We start from the raw sequence: 18,894 nt of genomic DNA on the forward strand, positions 1-18,894 counted from the left end.
AGCGGCACAATGACCAAATGAAGGTACTGTATATGTCCTGACATTTTCTTAATGAATTTTGTAAATCTACAATGTTGGTGTATTAAGAGAAGTAAATACTATTAGTAATGATGCTCATATGTGAAAACCTAACACACCAGAGCTGCGTTCAGTGTGAGCATGACCTTTGAACTTTGCGTCACGCAGAATTCTGAAAAGAACTTATCAAACGAGAGGTCAGGGGCCACAAGTAGCTGATGCTCTGTCAGCTGGTAAGACTGTGCTCCATTTTCTTTCGTTCTGCAACATGGTACGTATTTACACATGATAGCTTGAGTTCTGTTAGTGCATGAACAAAATTTAACTAGATGTGAATCGGTAGGTTCTTTTTTTACTTATCCTCAAGAATTTTGTTTTATATATACACACAGTTTCCGTGACACGTAGCCTTGTCCAGAGACATGAGAATTATAGTGAAACATCAGGAAGTAACGAAGTTATGTACCATGTTGAGAAACTAATCTGTTGGATCTTAATTCCGGGAAGAGTTTAAACAACGTTCCAAACAAGTTCGGAATGGGCGATTATCGTTAATGATATTCGATTTTTTTTTTAAATGTATTACTTTTAGTCTTATTTCTTTCTAGGAATGCAAAAGTATTGGTTTTATTATTGTTGTAGTTATTAGTTTCTACTAGCTTTAGGATTGTTACCTTCCAACACTCAAAATTCCACCCATAAGTTGGTTGATTGGTTGATTTAGTGTTTTAAGTCCACTTTATGCACAGGAAGGTAAATCCGGACTGGACCTACAGTTTAAAGTGGGATCCGAACCACTATAAGCCTCCACCGGGTATCAAACCCGGGACCCCTTGATTACAAGGCCACGATGCTACCACTGCGCCATAGGGGAGGCCCACCACCCATAAGTGCCGTGCATTTAATCTGCAGTAGCAAATAGCCTAGTTTTATACACACACAAACAGACATGCACATGTGTGGTGTAAGGGGTGACCCTTTCTGTTGACACCTAAATGTCAACCTCCCTTACACGTAGTACACCCTGGACTGCATTTTGCAGACTAGCGAGGCTCTGGCGTCTGGACTCGCTGACAGTATAATGCTCTATGGGACTCTTGTAGTGTCCATATATGTTTGTGATTGTCTCTTCATCCATCTAATTTTATCACCATTCATTCTCATCTTCGCGATTAGCCGAAAGTAGCATAAAAGCGAGGTAAAAAAAAATCATGTCAATCAACATATACCAAGGTATAAAAATGTCCAGATAATGGAAATTCTCCTTTATCTTCCCTACAATATTATCCTATACTAAATAACCATATAATATTCATTTTTCGTTTTTGTCCTTAGATGAAGTTGAAGATAGTGCTTTTGATTGTTGGAGCATCGTTTGTATCATGCAGAGAACTTCTAGATAAATATGATTTTGCCTGGGAAGAATTCAAGGTACTGTATCTTGGCAACATGTTTTTTAAATTTCAACATACCAATTTATCTATCTCATTACCTTGAAAATAAGGTGAGTGAATATTATGGATAAATTGGTATGTTGAAATGTTTACCTTTTCTTTATTAAGAGTTATCGGCCCAGAAGTTAATCAATATGTTCCGATAGTTGACATTTATATTTTAATTGTTGGTAGCGTCGAGAACAATAAAAGTGAATAAAGTTGAGCAAAAAAATATTGACAATCAATTACAAAAGGCTTAATTTGATCTGGCGACTATAATTAATATGAAATTTTTGTATACACAATGTTGATATTTTATTGCCTTTGCTACCTTTGGTTAAATTTTTATTTAGATATCAAATGCTGATAGGATATACGTAAAATGTCAAATATGCATGAAAAAACTCGATTAATGTATGCGATCGGTTGATACTTGTAATTTTTGAGTTAATATTCAGAAGACTTCTTTAAAGGAGGAACGTGAATTATATTCATGAGAACTGTAACAAAACTGCAAATGTGGAAGCTAGTTGTAGAAATATCTGACTGTCAATTTTACCAAAAACCTCATCATTCGTGGATATAAATAAACACAAGTGCACACTTTTGTCCCTTTCTGAATAGTTAGTTATTAACAATTTTTTACTCTACAATCTGTAGTCGCTTCACTACACAAAACTTTTAGTGTAAAGGTAAATAGTTCTGTATTAAAAACTTTACAAAACATTTCTGTATAATTTCTGCTGTAACTGTTCATTAATGTTTGTATTAATACATTAAGGTTCTAAGTGTAGCGCTCCTTTCTATATCAAAATGTCACTTGTTTTCCAGGAGAAATATAACAAGCTATATTACACTGATGAGGAGGACGATAGAAGAGCAGTATGGGAAGATAATATGCAAGCAATAGAACTTCACAATGTCGAAGCTAACATGGGACACCATAGCTATAAGCTGGGGCTTCACGAGTATGCCGATTTGGTATGTTAATCAGTTTCTTACATTGCTATAATCACACACATTCTCCATCGTTCAGTGGTCTCGCGAAACGTCTGATGAGTTCTTGTTGCCCTGGTGCGATTTTACATAACTGCATTCCATTACGTCAATGCTTTCCCGTAGGGAAATCCATCAATATTACCCGTAAGCAGAACACACTCGATTTACCCCATCATTCTACCGCGGCCTACAAATCTTCTTTCTCATTTTCGGCTCCCAAAGCATGGAATGCATTGCCAGCGAACATCGCAAATATAAACAACCCATTAAATTTCAAAGATAAAAGATCTGCTATTAATGGAACAATGGCAGAGTCGAGGCACATACTGAAGGTATGAAGTCACTCGCTACATGGAATTGTATTATTGTTACTATTGTATTTTGTATTTGTAGTTACTCTTTTTTGTATGCAACTAATTTTTGTGTATTTTTTAAAATTTTTAATTGTATGTGTATTATTTTACATTTAGCTTACTGCTCCATACGCAGATTATATTATCTTATATGTATCATCATATTGACAAGGGTTAGGTCACAGAGCAGCCCTTGGCTGAATCTCGCCCGCTTAATAAAGAAAATTTATTATTAGTATTATTGGTTCTTAAAAGTTGGGTTTCATCCCCTTGCGTAGAAGTATAAAGGGGGTTAGGACCGGTGACTGGAATTCCCAGTTCGATAGCTTCTCCCTGGAAAGGTATTAGACGTAAATTCACGAATAAAGTACACAATACCAATGTTTTTATTGAAATTGTGACTTTAGGCACACTCTGTATATGGCTGTAGCAATTAAGCTTTGTCGGTCATCACCTGCAAAACATGTTGAGTGTACAGGCACAACTTCACATTATAGTAGGTTTAGTTCACTGTAAAAGTTTAACTGCATTTGAAAAGATGGGATTGCTACCAAATGGCACAGGCTTACATTTGTCTAATCATCTTTTCTGTAGTCCATAAGAAGGAGGTCATAGATTTATTCAATTTTTAAAAACAATTTGCATTAAATTAGTACGCACTTGAGAAAATGATGCACTGTTAATTTTATGCCGGTTAAAATATTTAAAAACTTACTTTATGATATCAACATTTAAGATCACTACGACCTTCACAGCAATAAATCAGAGATGATGTATCATAATTTATTTCTCCCTAAATTCAAAAAAGTAATTTTTAAGGGAATGGAATTTCAACAGCAGAAAAAAATACGGGAAAATGAAGTTCAAATGGTAACTCTCAACCCCACACCCTTCCTAGATATAGTACCACTTATGCAGGATATGAAGAGGGAGGGGAAATTTAAGTGGTCACTAAAATTTCCTATTTACGAATAACAAAAGCAAACTGTACGTGTAAACCATTGAACTATATATAACGTGGAAGGACTGATTTACGGGGCAAAAGTGAAGCCATTCTCTCGCTTAGTTACGTCAGGGAAGAAAAGCTCAAGCAGACGAATTTTTCTGTGGCGAATTTTACGGCAGCTTTTTTCCGAAATAAAAGCCACAATTTATGAGAAAGCATTGCATTGAGTACATTATCTGCATTCAGACACCACTTTCTATGCATATTCTTGATACTTGTGAATAAAACGTGTGCAAAATACCTTTCAAAGGATATAAAACGCTTAACATGTAAAAGTGATAACAAGAAGTGAAATTGAATACAAACCGTCTGTTGGAAAGGGTTATCTGAGGTGAGCTTTTACGTAATACTTGACATGTATTTACTTGTGATTAACGCAATATTTTTTACATAAATTATCAGAATTATAGCATAAGTAATGCATAATTACAGTAAAATTGAGTAAAAGTATCTGAATTATTCCTCATATCTACCAAACACAACCTAAAAAACTGCAAAAGAAAGTGGGAAATTTCGAAACGTTACCTTCTCCTAAAGTATTTAATATACAATTTCTACTGTATAATTACCAGATATACTCAGTGTGTCAGATTGAATTAGAGTTTGCCCGCAACAAATTTTAAATGTATTGCTTGTCCTTTTCCTTTTTCAAAAACCTACTCTTGGTGCATTACTACGAAAACGTTGATTTTTCCACAAATACAGCAAATTTCCCTGATGTTTTCTAGGATTTCCAGATTGGTAGACACCCTGATAACATGCTTTTTGGCACACAATTAATGCACAATTAACACTTTCAGTACAAAAAAAAATGAATCACCATGTCAAAAAATCTCAAACAATATTTAACACTCATTTCGAAGATTCCACACATTTTGTTCTTCCTGTGCGTCTTGCGAAAAACATACATTGTGTGGAAAAGTAGGGCCATAATGTCGAGACACATTTTTGGGTGCACAATTAAAATTTAGTAACTACTGCTCGACATGCCGACAATATACACAAATTGTTCACAAGCATGACATGCAGATAAAACTAATATTTTACAACAAAAAAATCTATCCGGAGATTAGTTATTTTAATTCGCTTTGTTACTTCTGATTAGCTTCTCTCCATGACTCAATTAATTTCATGTATTTATAAATTATGAAAAATTCCAATTGGTTATTGCAAAATTTAATCACTTGCGAGTTGCGACAGTCGACAGTTTATGAAACTCGTGGGTGTAAACTCATTCGAAAGCTTTCGCTATAATATTTAATTACAATCACCAACTTTTAACAAATACATTTAGTCGTACTATTCACATATTTTAAGAATGATACCGATAAAAGTTTACACCCGGGCAATTATCTAAACGATTTGTACATCCAAACGCCGAACTCGACCGTACCATATGTTCAACCCACTTAATGATGGATAAATTGTTCGAAGGAAACACATGTCAACTATTAATGTAGCCATGAAACACTTAATACGACATTCATTTATAGCACTGAATGCATAATTATGGCTAAATTATGTTTCCTTTCGTGTTATACGAAAGCAAAGAGGCGAGTAAATAGGTACAGTCACGGACACTTCTGGGTTGTAATGAATACATTGACTTTCAATGGAAACTATACAACCCAGGAGTGTCCGTGACTGTACATATTAGCTCATGGGATCATCACGTTTTCTTCCCGTCTTCCCTGGAGAAACTAATCGCAAAAGTGGCTTCAGTTCTCGCGGCCGATCAGCGTTGCAGCGAGCGTTCCAGTTATATATAGTTCAATGGTGTAAACCCAGTGTAAACCTTAATTGACACCCCACAGAACTAACGGCTACAAAGCAAAGCTTGTTTTAAATTTTCAATATTTCACATACATATCCTGGATGATGTCAAAATTCTAAATGTGTACTTATGTAATATCTTAAAACATTAAACACCAATAAAAAATGTACGATTTTGTGGTTGATTCTTCTTTATTCATTTGATGCATTTATATATGCATCGTTACATTGTTAACCACAAATCTATTCATGAAAAAGAAACATGTGAATATGTCTGTCGAAAATAAGTGCCAATCACAAAGTAAATTTTAAAAATTAAGGTTCACTACAAAGTGTCTGTAGTGATATGGGAGTTTGCCAAAGATATGATTTAAAATACAATATCAATGTTAGTCTTGAAATGTATACAATGGTATATAATTATAATAATATCCAATCTCCATTAATCCGGACTGATCATGCTACAATTAAAAGTTAGTGGGACATATCGTGTTACATACAGTAAACGAATTTATTTTTATTTTTCAGACAACTTTCGAAATGCGAAAAGCGTTCAACGGCTATGTGAGTAAAGTACCAAGAACTGGGGACATATTTTCGCTTGTAGGAGATCCTGAGTACTTGCCAAAAGAGGTAACTCCTGCTTTATTACTATACCAAACCTTCAAAACAAGGGTCGTTCTCAGAAGATTAGCTTAGTGGGACCAGAGTCAAACCAAAATTTCTGTTGAAAAATCAATCATCTTTCCATATTTGTATACAAATTGTAAGGCTAGCGTTAATCGTTACATCAAATCTTTCAATTGCTGACATAGAATTGGCTGGATAAATATCACCAAGCAAATTGTCCATCCGCATGTTGATCCTCTTTGTTTTACGCAATGAGAGACAGCATCAGTGGCGAAGCGTCCTATGAGGCCCGGAGGCCAGGCCTACCCTATTATATTTGTCTATTACGGATTATTTTATTACTTATAAATTTAATTAAACGACGCTTAATAAGAGAAAACTGAAATTCTAGGTCTTCCGATAATTACCGCAAGTTTGCAACCCTGCCTGGAACCGTATCTGCGCATTCAGCGAGGCCCGCCCGAGAGTGCCTCAGCTGGTCCCATAACAGCCTATGTGATTCGTGCGGGAAAGCATAATTTCAGGGGCGCGTACGCCTGTAATGTAACCTGAGAGGCCGGCCTCTTTTCTCTCTCTCACCCTCTCTCCCTGACTTCCGAAGAGTGCCGATCGTGTACGAGCGCGTGACGAAGCAGGCAGTGGACGTACAGAGCTTGTTGAGAAGCAGCGTTTCCATGGAAGATTCAGAGCCGTGCCGGGAGCGGAGCACACCCAGCTGCTAACATGTAGCGAAAATGTGTTGCTAACACCTCTAAGCCTGGCCTCCTAACCTATCAAAGTAGGCATTATTAGAATTCTAACTGCAAATAATGCATGCAAGTTGGTTGCCAGTGTTACGTTTGGTGCTTTCAGCTCTTTTGAGCAACCGCTTTTCGCAAAGTGTTAGCTGCTGGATGTACCCCACACCAATCTCGATTCAGAGAGGGAAAGCATTTTATTTATTTGAGGAAAGGGATATTGAAGCGAAATTTCCTTTCATGATTAGTGACATAACTGAAAACGCGCTACTTTTAAAATGGGGCAAAGTACGTACAATGCAAACGTATAGAGAAAATCCACGTTTCTGAAATTTTCTGGTCGGTGTTACACAGAAAGGTGTCCGTGTTCTCATTTAGCATTTCATCATTTTCTAAATCATATTATAATTTTTTTTAAAAAGTCGCCTGTTGAAGAAGAATTATATGCATAAAAGAGTTAAAAAGAAATAGCATAGATAGATTTAGTTTATTTTACTTGGCTTTCTGCCATTTTTGGCTAATTGGGAAGATGAGAATGAGCGATAATATGATGACATTGACGAAGGGACACTCACAAAGAACACCTATGCCCAGGTGGGGATTCGAACCTGAGGCCCTTGTCGTAGCACGCTGTTATAACCAATCCGCCGCGGAGGTCAGCATTAAAAATAAATAACGGATAAGTGACGATCAAGTGAACCAACCATTTCTGTAATGCGAGAAACATTTACAATACTGTTATTGAAGCAGCAAATAATTTTTACGAGCAGCTTTAATCTAACAAATGTAATGGCTAGGGCCTGACAGAACGGCTTTTTCATTGGGTGACGCGTGGTCAGAACATCGAGTCCCATTGTCACTGTTTTCTGACCTTCGAGACAGAAGCGCCTTTTTTCTCAGATATCCAATCGAGACTAGATTAAAGTAGAATCTGAACCAATGTCTCCAGTGGGAATAGAACCTTCTACTTCTTGATTATAAGGCGAGAGCGTTAATCACTACATTATCCTTTACAATCACTATCCCGACTTTTTCGAATAGTAGTAGACTAGATTCAGGCAATATGTTATCTTTTCTTTTCTGTGCTATATTTTAACATACTACTGTTAAAAAAAATCACATCTTCCCCTCCCCCCAAACCCTGCTCCGTCCTGTGCCTACCCTTCCAGAGACAGCACGCTTCGCCACTGGACAGCATCAAGAATTGAAACTAAACGTTGTAACTTTTGCGTCAGCACAGTAAGAAACCATTCCTTAGAAACACGTAGGATGCAAGAGAAAAATTAATGACAATAGTCATGTCATACCCAGTAATACTTTGGCATCCCACTGTACATCTATCAATTAACTTGCAGCCTCACTTCGCCAAACTAAACTTTTAGATAATATTGTCTCTCATTCTTTTCAAAATGTTCTTCACTTTCTTTAAACATTTTCCGAGAACATAGATCAGCTGAGCTAATCAGTACAGCCAGCGATCAACAAATAATAGCATGCAAATTGTCCATCAGCATGTTCATTCATTCTGGTTTCTGCAAAGTAGTGTTCAAGAATTGAAACCAAAAGAATGAATAAACAGAGCCTAAAAACAGATACGAAGAAAAATAGCTAATAACAATTTGTACCAGAATGTAGAGTGCGTCCAATTCCTTGCGAAGTCGTGATATCGAGAGAAGTGTGGCGGGCGGCGCTAGCGGAGATGCCGACATCTTCGACCAGTAACGTCCCGTTTATTTTTATGGACATATCTCTAGCATGCAGATATTTATATTAATTTTGCAAAACGAGCACTCACCTCTGTTATAAGAGTTGTTCAAAGTGATGTCCACCTACATTCACACATTCCTGGCATCGTTTGATGAAATTTAGAGATTTGTTTGGAGAACGTTCTAACGCTGCACCAATTTCGTCGAGTTTTTCTTCGGTTAGAATCCGTCGTTTTTGTTTAGGGGTTCCAAAATTTAACGATCCACTTTCTCGTAATGTAAGAACAAGACGTCTAACCCGTCTCTCTACCTGGAGGTGAAACTCCAGGGAATTTCTGTGCAAATTGCCTACACACGTCTCCTCGACACGAGTCTGTTTTCACGTCTCGTACACAAAAATTCTGAAAAACTAAACATGCTGACCAAGGCAGTAATTTATTTTATTAAAAACATAAACTAAACGTAACGTTTCAACCTTCTAGCAAGGTCTTCTTCAGACTCTGTATCAAGTACAAAAGCAACAAGATACAAAAACAGGGTATTATATATACACAAACATTACTCCCTCCCGACTATTTATAAAGGGAGGGAGAAGCATCTTAGGAATAGCGAGGAATGCAAACAAGAAAAAGGAAAACAGAGAAGAGGAAGGGATTATCTACGAAGTGAAATGTAAAGAATGTCAGAGTGTGTACATAGGAGAAACGAAAAAAAGGCTGAAAGACAGGTTGAAACAACATAGGGATGATGTTCGACTTAAGAGAGAGAAAAATGCAATATTTAAACACACGAGAGAAACAGGACATGACATAGAGTGGGATGAGGCTAAGCAGATAGGAAGGGAGAAGAGAATGCTAGTGAGAAAATGGAAGGAAGCCAAGGAAATAGAGAAGAAAGGTGAAGAAGACACAATGAACTGGAATGGGGGATTGAAGTTAAACAAAGAATGGAAGAAGATGTTAGAAAGAGTTGAAAGGACAAGAGAGAAAGAGGAGAGGAGAAGGAAGAAAAATGAAGGGAAAAGAGCGTGAGATTAAAAGTCCAACCACATTCTATATGGAAGTAATTGTGTTTAGCCTTTTAGGTGAAAGTAAAGTTGGCAAGTGAAAGTCACCTGCTAGAAAGTTCCAAACAACTTTCTAAATAGTCGGGAGGGAGTAATGTTTGTGTATATATAATACCCTGTTTTTGTATCTTGTTGCTTTTGTACTTGATACAGAGTCTGAAGAAGACCTTGCTAGAAGGTTGAAACGTTACGTTTAGTTTATGTTTTTAATAAAATAAATTACTGCCTTGGTCAGCATGTTTAGTTTTTCATAATCATGGAAACAAGGCTGAATGGTGTTATAAAAATTCTGTTCTAAAGTGAACTTTGCGGCTGGCATTTCAATTGCTTCACTTACACACAACGCACACACACTGCAATTACACAAAGAAGTAGCAGGGAAAGTAATCAAAAGCCATACTCTTTCACACAGTACGAAATTAACCGGCTCTTGGTTCTAGGTCTGTTCCTCACTCCATTCGCAGCTCTGTCCAGGGCACCTGTAGTCGCGAAGGAAAGAACAACTCAAGCTCGGAGCTTTTCAATTGCAAACAATGCTCAAGAAAACCATTGACTTTTAAAGGTTTAGTCTGCAACGTAATCTTGATACAGTGTTGCACATTCGAAACCTCCAAACGATTCCGAGCGAAACAAAACTCTTTCGAGGGCAAACTTAAGCGGGACGTTACTGGTCGAAAATGTCGTCATCTCCGCTAGCGTCGCCCGCCACACTTCTCCCGATCTCTCGGCCTCGCAAGGAGTTGACGCACGGTATTATAATAGTTGACGGTGGTATAAATTATTTTGGATAGGGAGGTAAGCTAGACAAATAAACTTTCCATGTTTACTAACATGAGATTATTTGAACAGTACCATGAAGGGGTACAATTTGGACAGAAGGGTATAGAGGAGCTTCTAGCCCCTTTCCAGGAAACATGGTAGGGTTCAAACTACTCCTGTACCCCGTATTCCTGTGCGTATGGAAAGTCGAATTATGGTTGCTTGTTACAGTGCTATATTTTAAAACTTTTTAGAAAATATCTGGCGTTTTTATTTTTTAAAAAAATTGGGCAAATGTGAGGATTATAAAACCTACAAACACCCTTTAGTAACGCCAATGACCTCACAAGCAGTTGAAAGTAATTTCAAATAGTAAAAAAAATTGTGAACTTACTTCCACTATTCCATTAATGGAGTAAAAGTAAACAAATTTTTATTCATGCTAAAAACTTTCTTTTTTTAGGTCGACTGGCGTAAAAAGGGGTTTGTGACTTCTGTAAAGAACCAAGAGAATTGCGGGTCCTGCTGGGCTTTCTCCGCCACTGGGTCTTTGGAAGGGCAGCATCGGAAAGCAACAGGGAACCTTACGTCTCTCAGGTAACTACCAGTTGCGTATCCTGAAAATTTTACTTGCTTTATAACAACAATTCTTAGTTATTGTACATGTTTATTATTAGGGAGCGGATTTTCAGGTGCTATAAAACTGGAAAATATTTATTTTTTATGTCCTAAAAACAATGGAAATAAGTGACTAAAAGTAAAAAATCTTCTAAATCCAAATTCTGTCAATCAAATTAGTAAATACTCACCAGTGACAGCACAACGTTCGTTGCTTGTTACATTTTATTGATTACAATGAACAACAAAGCACATTACAAATTGTCCATTGAAAATGTATGGCGATTACAATGATTTGCATTGTGAAAATGACCTTTCTATATCACACTTAGTCAGACACGTGCATATTTAAAATTTAGAATTCATTATTTTCCTGTCTAATAGAAGATTGGGTTTAAATAAATACCCGGGCAACGCCGGGTAATCATCTAGTCTCTTATAAAAGTTGAAAAAAAACTATTATTGTCCAGACCGAAAAAATACGATAAGCTACAGTTTTGAAGTTCTGCATGTCAACAGGGGTGTCCATATTAAGTGTTTTAAGTTAATATCCTAAATATATGATAAACCTGAGGACGCTACGTACACAGGCTGGTGTATGTATCTCCGTTCACTACCAACTTGCGACCAGTTGAAATCGGGGTAATCATTTTGGGATACCTTGTATTCTTCAGTACTGTGTTTACTGTTCGAGAGAAAGTATGGACAATACACATCAGGAATGGGAGACAAAATCCAGTCTTCACCAAAACTGAAATGTGGAAACCCTCAGCTGCATTTTTTGTTCAAGAAGTTCGATTTATGCTCTTGAAGGTATCTAGAAACATTTTTGAATGTGAGAGATTGATACCTGACTGTCTTCCAAGGTCCCAGATCTGTGTTGCCATCTTAGTTATAACCAGAGCTAGGAATTTTAGGTGCTGCACCTTAAATTATTTTGTGTGAAAATGGGTAAAAGAGTGACTCATCTCCAAAATAAGCACGTATTGTTTCGGTTGCACCTTTTTGCACCTTTTTCACAATCTCAGAACCTTTTGCACATTTTTCACAATCTCAGAACCTTTTGCACCTTTTCGCCCTTTTTGCATCTTTGTCATTTTTTTAATACAACTCGCGCGCTGTTTAACCCCACGAACATTCGAGGCACGGCTTCTTGGCACGCGATTCTTGTTTACCGCACAACAATGAATCTGCTTTCTTCAGTTCTTGAACGTTAATGTAGTAAGCGCGCGGACTTTAAATAGTGCCAACAATGACCCGTTACAATTGCTAGAAGTTGTGCTTTTTTTGTCCTATGCTGTATTGTTTACGAATTGTTGTTCAAACCCTACAATCTACAACAAGGATGTGGATTACCGGTTGAAAACAAAATACGCACCACTTGTGTCTGTTGACGTTGAACGTTCTTTTTCAACTTATAAGTATCTGCTTAGTGACCGCAGATGTAGCCTCACTCAGAAGACCATAGAAATTTTGAATATAATATATTTTAACAGTTTTCTAGATGACTAATTCTAAGCAAGTAAGAAGAAGCATGTTTTCCTTTATGTCGCTTTCTAATGTATCAGAGAATTTTCTTTGCTTAGTTATATTAAACGATTTAAAACCAGAGAATGCTCTATGTGTTTATCCAGACAAGTTGAATCATATATGTATGCACTGCTCACAATAAATTTTACATCTGAAAATTAGCACCTATTTTAGCACCTTTTTATACAAAAATTGGCGCCTTTTTTGCACCTTTATTGGCAAATTTTTGCACCTAAAATTCCTAGCTCTGGTTATAACTTATTGATGTAATGATGTGTTTTAATACAAACATATGCCAGTAGCATTTACAAAATGGTCATCTGATATAGCACTCCTTAATAAAGTAAGAACATTGTGTGCAATATTATCTTTTATAGGCCTACAGGGACAGACAGTTCAGAACTATATCGATGTCAGTATGATAGTCAATGAAATAATTATAACCAAGACGTGTCAGTGAAATATCTTTTCATACTTTCAGCGAACAAAACCTAATAGATTGCAGCTCATCAGAAGGAAACGATGGTTGTAGTGGTGGAAGCATGGACCAAGCTTTTAAATATATTGTCGACAATAAAGGCATCGATACTGAGAATTCGTATCCATATATGGGAGAAGTAAGTTTCTATCTTCACCAATGTACATATTGAAAGGTAACAAATTTACAGTAAATATAGGTGTGTTCCACCTGCGTTACAAACTGTTGCATTGTGGCTTCGAGCACAATGATTGAGGACAGTTTTGTAGCTAAGCATACGGAATTAAAACAGGAGGCCAGTGGATAGAGTTCTACACAGAAAAACTGACTTCTTTGTCTGTGTACATATTCAGGATTTCGGCCATACTGGTGATGTGATCTGCTCCACGCTCCGGGTGCCTTTTCCTATTTGTACATTCTCTGACACTTCTGGGTTCTAATGATCCTGTGAAAAGTAAATGGAGTCGTTACGACTCAGAAGTGTCTGACTATACAAGCGCATTATATCGTCAATTAAGAATTTGTAAGTAAGGAAGTGATTCACCCAACATATCGATGGGGCTGAATGCACCACTGAATCGCGACTACGAGAATGAAATGATGAAATAGAGATGATTTAAATCCAGGATAATTGGTATAGCAGCGTCTTATTCTAGACACTTATGCACATAGTTTGTATACGTGTGTGTGTGTTTGCGGGACGGAGGGATACACATACATATATGCATTGATTTAATGATTTTCTTTGTTTTACTTCGCTTTCCTGCCACTTTTGGCTAATCACTAAGATGAGGATGAGTGGTGATAAGATGGATTTGATGAAAGGACAATCTCAAGGACTATGGACAGGACGCAACCCAACCTCCAAAGGGCATTATACTGGTTACGAGTCCAGACGCCAGTGCCTTGTTAGTCTGCAACAGTGCAGTTCAAGGTGTACTAGAGTTGACGAGCTGTATCTTTGCGGGTGAACCCTGCCCAAGCCCTGCTGCGCAGTAGCAAGGGGGAGGAGCTACCGGCTGCGCGTCATTATCCTTGCGTTCTGTCCTTGCTGTCGACCACCCAAAGGGCGATTAGGTGGCAACTACATAAACGTATTTCTCTCACACTCTGCGCGGAGTAGCCAAGGCACCCGCAAAGATATAGCTCGTCAACTCTAGGTGGAAGTGAGGTTGCCATTTGTGTGAATACGGGATAGTCCTTACACCCCACATATGTGTATGCACAATTCCACTTGTAACAAGTTATAACCACATGTTGTAGTACAGTAAAACCTCGTTAATCCGTAATAATGGGGGATAAGTTGACTGGTTTAACGAAAGTCCGGATTAGCTGAAATAACCTAAAAGAACAGCAGAAAGTGAATTAAAACTCCGTTTATAGCAACAAAACACCTCTGTTTTGTTTGTTTGAGTTGGTGTATTAAGTCCACTTTATGCACAGTAAGGCTAATCGGGACTGGACCTACAGTTTAAAGAGATCCGAACCACTAGTGCTCCACCGAACAAAACACGTTTATTATGGTGTATTTAAAGGGCATACACTATTTATTTATTTATTTATTTATACAGTACAGTACAGTACAGTACAAAGTTTGCGGGAAACAGAATCTCATCAGTGGTTGACTGCCTTTTGTTTGGGAAGTTCTCTTGTTGACTTGTAGCCACATATAAAACCTTGTATTCTGCTTGTCCGGATTAAGCGAAGTCCGGCTTATCGGTGTCCGGATTAACGAGGTTTTACTGTATTCAGTTATGTAAACAACATCAAATTTGTATTATTCCAGGATCAGCAATGCAGATTTAAGTCCACCAAAGTTGGTGCTACTCTACGGTCATGGGTTGACATCCCAGCCAAAGATGAAGCTGCTTTACAACTTGCGGTGGCAATTGTAGGCCCCGTGTCTATTGCCATAGATGCATCCAGCTTTGACTTTCAGTTTTACAAGTAAGTTTTCGCTATCTACGGGTGTTTCTTGCAAAGAATTCATTGTGCAAAAATATTATTCGTTCTATAATGAAATGTACTGTGTGTAAATAACTTTTCTACTTAATACTTGACAAGTACAAACTTTCCCTCTATGAACAAAAACTTGTGTGTCTTATGTTTTCGATATGGCTGGTGCTATCCAATGGGGACAACTTCAAAAATTGTAGAAATTAATTTATTACAATACCATACAACCAACATAAATAACTCCCAACATAAAAAAAAATAATGATTTGGGAGGCTATAATTTGAATATTAACCACATGGGCACGTTGGTGTGTATGGTGCTAGGCTGATTCTTGCCTTCGAGTTATGAGCAATTAATAGTCTACTGAAAGCCCTGTATTTCTCAATGACACTTACAAATGAAAAATCACGACTGGCTTGTAAAACGAGTACTTTGTGCGAAAACAAATATCATTGTGCCCCACTTTCATGTATATTTATTCTTAACGTATCGTAATATGGACAAAAACACTACTTGAAGTTTCTAAAAAGTATTCTAAATAACTTCTTTAAATTGTTACTGCCTGGAGTTACAAGTATAGATTCAAGATCATCTGAACGGTACCATTAGTTGACATTCTCTTTTATTTATTTAATTATTTATTTATATGTTCTTGTATTTTAGTTCCCGAGGGACAGTTAGAATAAATTCCTATGTTACAGTCATACCAAGAAGACAGTAATTTGTTTGCTCCTCACGAAAACGCACCCCTCTCTTTCGCTTGAGTCAGAGTGCTCCCACGTTGTCGTATTTATAACTTCCATCTCTTGCTCGTTTCAAAATATAAATATTATGTCTCTGTTTAGGCGTATACGATTTTCTCCCTTCATGATGATACAAACACTAGAAACTGAATAAAGGTGAAGACGATGTATTGAAAAAAGCCACATATTTGGACAATGGAGGGGCAGGATTACATGGCAAGCAGCTGATTACATTGCCCAAACTACCTCCGCTGGCTTAGCGTTGAAAATTCGACTATATCGTCAGAGTATTGCCCTTCTTGTTACAGCAGTACGAATCTTAAACATTGTGACGTAACAGGTTGGTATCGGTAGTACTTCCGGTATGGCTGATCCTCATTTGTTTTCCTCGAAACAAGATTAAACAACAAAATAACAAGTTTAGTGTATAAAGATGTTAAAAAAATGATTACACTGTCTCGGGAATGTGTGCAGAAACGCTAGATTTGATTGATTTGTTGTTTTTTTGTCCACTTTATGCACAGAAAGGCTAATCGGGACTGGACCTACAGTTTAAAGTAGGATCCGAACCACTATGTGCCTCCACCGGGTATCGAACCCGGGACCCCTGCAGTAACGCTAGAGAAAGGGAGAAAGCGAGTGGGGGAACAAAGCAGTTCCCGCTGCTGCAAACGACTGGTAGCCGTTTTCACCTTCACACACTCATTCCCCCTTTCACGCGTTCATTAGTCGATCCCTCTCGAGTCCTACTTGCGCAGAGACTTGTTTTTGTTCGCCTGCTCCACAGATTCCCTAGACAGAGTGTTGATTGATTGATTGATTTAGTTTATTTTACTTCGCGTTTTGTGCCTCTTGGCTAATTTGCGAAGATGGGGATGAGTGATGAAATGATGAAATTGATGAATAGACATTCACCAACAACCAAGCCCGACCGGGATTCGAACCCGGGACCCTTGGCGTCGCAGCGCGATGTGCTAACCACTCGGCCACAGGGTCGGGATAGACAGAGTGTAGAATCTGATCCATTAATTAATAGTCTAATAACTTTAATATATTTCTTCCAACAGGGAAGGCGTTTACGATAACCCATACTGTTCTGAAACCGAACTAGACCACGGCGTCCTCGTGATTGGCTACGGAACTGAAAACGGGAAAGATTATTGGCTAGTGAAGAATTCCTGGGGCACAACTTGGGGAGATGAAGGATACATAAAGATGACCAGAAATAAGAACAATCAATGTGGAATAGCATCACAAGCTTCTTTCCCCACGGTGTAGAAACATATTTCTTACAAGCAGCCACTCGTTTCTACTCATATATTTTGAAGGAATATATTATATATGCCTGCAGGTTGTTGATAAATATAAAGAAATAATAACAAATTCCATTTAATAAATAATGAATTTGTGTAAAACCTGGTATTAAATAGGGTATGTCTCAAACCTCAGTGTGACCTGTACTACCTGTCAACACTTGTGCACATTTCAGCTTGGACTACAAGATCTGTACTTGATTACTGCATTAATTTTACTACAAGATGTAACAAATATGTTAAGGTGTTGAAACATAACATTTTAGAAGATATTTGCTGCCTAGGACTTAAATTAATTATGATTATAGCACAACGAAATACATGTATAATACTATTAAGTTATTTTATTACTTTCCTCACTTTTAGACAGTACATTATTACTTATTGTTATTATTGTTAATCTATCATACTAAATAACAACGGTATAAAAACAGACACTTCAAAAACTTTTTCTTTCATTTGGATGTGCTTCTGACCTCAAGGAAAAGATATTTGGTTTTGAAATTAGTTTACAGTTGGAAACTCTGTAACAGAAAGTTACTCTTCATTCCTCTTGGTGATCTGCAGATAAAGTCCACCCTTCGTCGACAATACGATGGACTTCGGATCTAGTTGCATGGGGATCGGTGTCTGATTGCAAGTCTTGAACTTGTAATGTCGAAGGAGGGAAACCAGTCCAACTTTGGTTTGCATAAGTCCAAATCTCATCCCTAGGGGGAAAAAAATGTAATGTGGATGAATTTGCGACTATAAGTACTTCGAAATGACAAATATAAAATGGTATGCAAATGTATTTTAGAAATTGTATTTACCAAATCACCACATCGAAGGAGAAATGCATTGCTTATAACCTATATTCTACTTTTGCTTAATTTGTGATTAACAAACAGAAACAAAACAATTTAGCTATAGTAATGTTTTTGAAAGTTCATATTATTGTGGAACTACATTTGATTATTATTATTATTATTTATTATCTCAATAGGGTTACAATTAAGCCATACAACATTTCATTTAGAACAATATTAATACAAATAATGATCTGATGCCCTATGTATAAAAAATATACAAAACCTACATCTAAGGAAATTGAGATGTATTCATATGAGTATGTAGAGTGATATATAGTACGTAGTAGCAAGTGAAATAAAGAAAGTTTTATGTTAAAAGAAACGAAAGTGTAAGTGTGTATGGGTTTGGATATGAGTGTATGGAATTACTGTTGAAAGGATAGGGATGAAACTTTTAAAGCATATGTTCTTAAGCACTGAAATAATATTAGAATTTATAGGCATGTGAACTTGCGCTTTGCTGGTACTGAGTTTGACCTTCGTCGGAAGTGAATTCCAGGTTACCGCTGCAAGGTACGAGAAGGACCTCTGACCAAATCTGCTTTTGTTGGGTTTGGGGATTACTAGGTCTCTATGTAAGGACTTTCGGGCACTGACCTCAGAGCGGAGCTTAGACCTATGATGCAATAATGGAGATGATTTGTTATGAATACTACGGAATACCTTATTGAGGTAGATGTAGTGTATTCTCGAAGTGACTGTAGGTATGTAGTAAATCTTGCGCAATTGTTGGGAATTATTTTCTTTGGGGTGCATGTGAATGGTTCTTAAGCAATTGTTTTGGATTGTTTCAAGTTTCTTCAGATGAATTAAGTTACCGCCAAAAATAAGACTAGCACCATACTAGAATACGGGACCAATAAAGGAAAGGTATAAATGTCTACTAAGATTTCTATTGAGATATTTACGATTTTTTCGAAA

General features: G+C 37.2%; 2 protein-coding genes across 4 annotated transcripts in view; one reads left to right on the forward strand and one right to left on the reverse strand.

Annotated features, from left to right (window-relative positions):
* LOC145996080 (cathepsin L-like) lies at positions 1 to 17,456 on the forward strand. 3 transcript variants are annotated; one of them, XM_083132326.1, is made up of 8 exons: positions 1 to 23; positions 1,354 to 1,449; positions 2,286 to 2,435; positions 6,114 to 6,218; positions 10,947 to 11,080; positions 13,113 to 13,248; positions 14,896 to 15,056; positions 16,877 to 17,456. In XM_083132326.1, exons 1-8 carry the CDS (start codon positions 18 to 20, stop codon positions 17,085 to 17,087), a joined length of 999 nt encoding a protein of 332 aa, XP_082988452.1. In that variant the 5' UTR covers positions 1 to 17; the 3' UTR covers positions 17,088 to 17,456. The 3 variants fall into 3 exon arrangements, with proteins under 3 accessions (XP_082988452.1, XP_082988453.1, XP_082988454.1); XM_083132327.1 differs by lacking the exon at positions 1 to 23 and adding an exon at positions 189 to 289; XM_083132328.1 differs by lacking the exon at positions 1 to 23 and adding an exon at positions 340 to 357.
* Positions 17,449 to 18,894, reverse strand: part of LOC145996079 (cytochrome P450 6k1-like) — a 16,783-nt gene continuing 15,337 nt past the window's right edge. The window contains exon 5 of the mRNA XM_083132325.1: positions 17,449 to 17,832. Within this exon, the coding sequence (XP_082988451.1) occupies positions 17,660 to 17,832 (173 nt within the window). The 3' untranslated portion in view covers positions 17,449 to 17,659. The remainder of the gene's footprint in view (positions 17,833 to 18,894) is intronic.

This window comes from Lepisma saccharinum, chromosome 12 (assembly GCF_977018435.1).
Source record: "Lepisma saccharinum chromosome 12, izLepSacc3.1, whole genome shotgun sequence".
In the NCBI taxonomy this organism is placed as follows: Eukaryota; Metazoa; Arthropoda; class Insecta; order Zygentoma; family Lepismatidae; genus Lepisma; species Lepisma saccharinum.